Source organism: Mandrillus leucophaeus, unplaced genomic scaffold (assembly GCF_000951045.1).
Source record: "Mandrillus leucophaeus isolate KB7577 unplaced genomic scaffold, Mleu.le_1.0 Scaffold118, whole genome shotgun sequence".
NCBI classification, from domain to species: Eukaryota; Metazoa; Chordata; class Mammalia; order Primates; family Cercopithecidae; genus Mandrillus; species Mandrillus leucophaeus.
The window spans coordinates 129,926-131,634 of record NW_012100098.1 but is presented as its reverse complement, the minus strand read 5'-3'; the positions used below and the strand labels follow the sequence as shown (position 1 = coordinate 131,634).

The 1,709-nt window shown below is 50.1% G+C and overlaps 1 protein-coding gene across 1 annotated transcript in view; it reads left to right on the top strand.

Annotated features, from left to right (window-relative positions):
- The window catches only part of ESPL1 (extra spindle pole bodies homolog 1 (S. cerevisiae)), a 28,574-nt gene that overhangs the window by 17,004 nt on the left and 9,861 nt on the right, over positions 1 to 1,709 (top strand). Inside the window, exons 15-16 of the mRNA XM_011964976.1 lie at positions 617 to 745; positions 869 to 1,026. Coding sequence (XP_011820366.1) covers positions 617 to 745; positions 869 to 1,026 — 287 coding nt within the window. The remainder of the gene's footprint in view (positions 1 to 616; positions 746 to 868; positions 1,027 to 1,709) is intronic.

Genomic DNA, 1,709 nt, shown 5'->3' with positions numbered 1-1,709 from the left:
CTCAAACCTCATCCCCTCTGCCAGCTGTGTGGCCCAGCCTACCTAGAACCTGCACAGAGTAGGCTTGGGATAACAGATGGGTTTCAGTTTGCCTGCTGACTCTAAACAATTGGTGACTGCCTGGAATACTAGGCTGAAAGGACTTTTTTTTTTTCCTGAGGTGGAGTTTCACTCTTGTTGCCCAGGCTGGAGTGCAATGGTGCAATCTCAGCTCACTGCAACCTCCGCCTCCTGGGTTCAAGCGATTCTCCTGCCTCAGTCTCCTCAGTAGCTGGGATTACTGACATGCGCCACTATGCCCGGCTAATTTTTGTATTCTTAGTAGACATGGGGTTTCACCATGTTGGCCAGGCTGATCTCGAACTCCTGACCTCAGGTGATCCGTCTGCCTCAGCCTCCCAAAATGCTGGGATTACAGGCTTGGACCACTGCACCCAGCCAGCTGAAAGGATTCTGAGACCCCCATGGGATCTCAGAGGGAAGGAGTTATGAGATTGATTAGCTCTGCCTGCCTAAATGCAGAAGGAAGCATGGGAAGCAGGCTTTGCTGCCTTAGTAGCTGAAGGTGGTGAAGTTCTGGCTGCATCCTCTCCCTTCTTTGCCACACCCACCACAGGCTGGCAGACACCTGAGATAGCTCTCATAGACTCTCATAAGCTCCTCCGAAGCATCATCCTCCTGCTGATGGGCAGTGACATCCTCTCAACTCAGAAAGCAGCTGTGGAGACATCGTTTCTGGACTATGGTGAGTCTGGGGAGGACAGCAGGGCCCTGTTGGAATGGACAGGCTATATGAGAGGGCTGCAGTTTTTTCTCCAGAGGATCCACACTGTGGCTGAGTGATGGTTGTCTTGTCTCTTTGCTACAGGTGAAAATCTGATACAAAAATGGCAGGTTCTTTCAGAGGTGCTGAGCTGCTCAGAGAAGCTGGTCTGCCACCTGGGCCGCCTGGGTAGTGTGAGTGAAGCCAAGGCCTTTTGCTTGGAGGCCCTAAAACTTACAACAAAGCTGCAGATACCACGCCAGTGAGTACAGGGCCAGAGGGTATGGCAATGATGGCACCAGAGTGCCATGCACCCTTGAACATGGATTCCAAACTGTTCCACAGATTACATGCTATGTTTAGATGCATTCGTGGAAAAAGGCATTCCACGGCTAAATAAGTGGGAAATGCTGAGTTAATCAAGGTTAGATGTTTTTATTTCCTGTAGGACTCTCATGTCCTTCAGTATGTGGATATACCTTGCAAATCTCCAAAAGGGAGATCTAGTGTACAGTGTTTCCCTAAGAATGTTTTCCCACAGGATCCTTTTTTTTTTTTTTTGAGACGGAGTCTCGATCTGTCGCCCAGGCTAGAGTGCAGTGGCGCGATCTCGGCTCACTGCAAGCTCTGCCTCCCAGGTTCACGCCATTCTCCTGCCTGAGCCTCCTGAGTAGCTGGGACTACAGGTGCCTGCCACCGCGCCCAGCTAATTGTTTTGTGTTTTTAGTAGAGACAGGGTTTCACCATGTTAGCCAGGATGGTCTTGATCTCCTGACCTCGTGATCCGCCCACCTCAGCCTCCCAAAGTGCTGGGATTACAGGCGTGAGCCACCGTGCCCAGTCAAGAAATTACAAAAATTTAAAAAGTAACCTGTTTGTGGGAGATTTCTCCCAATTCAGGGGTCAGGCAATTACAGGCCCCCACCCATTTTTTAAAATAAAGTTT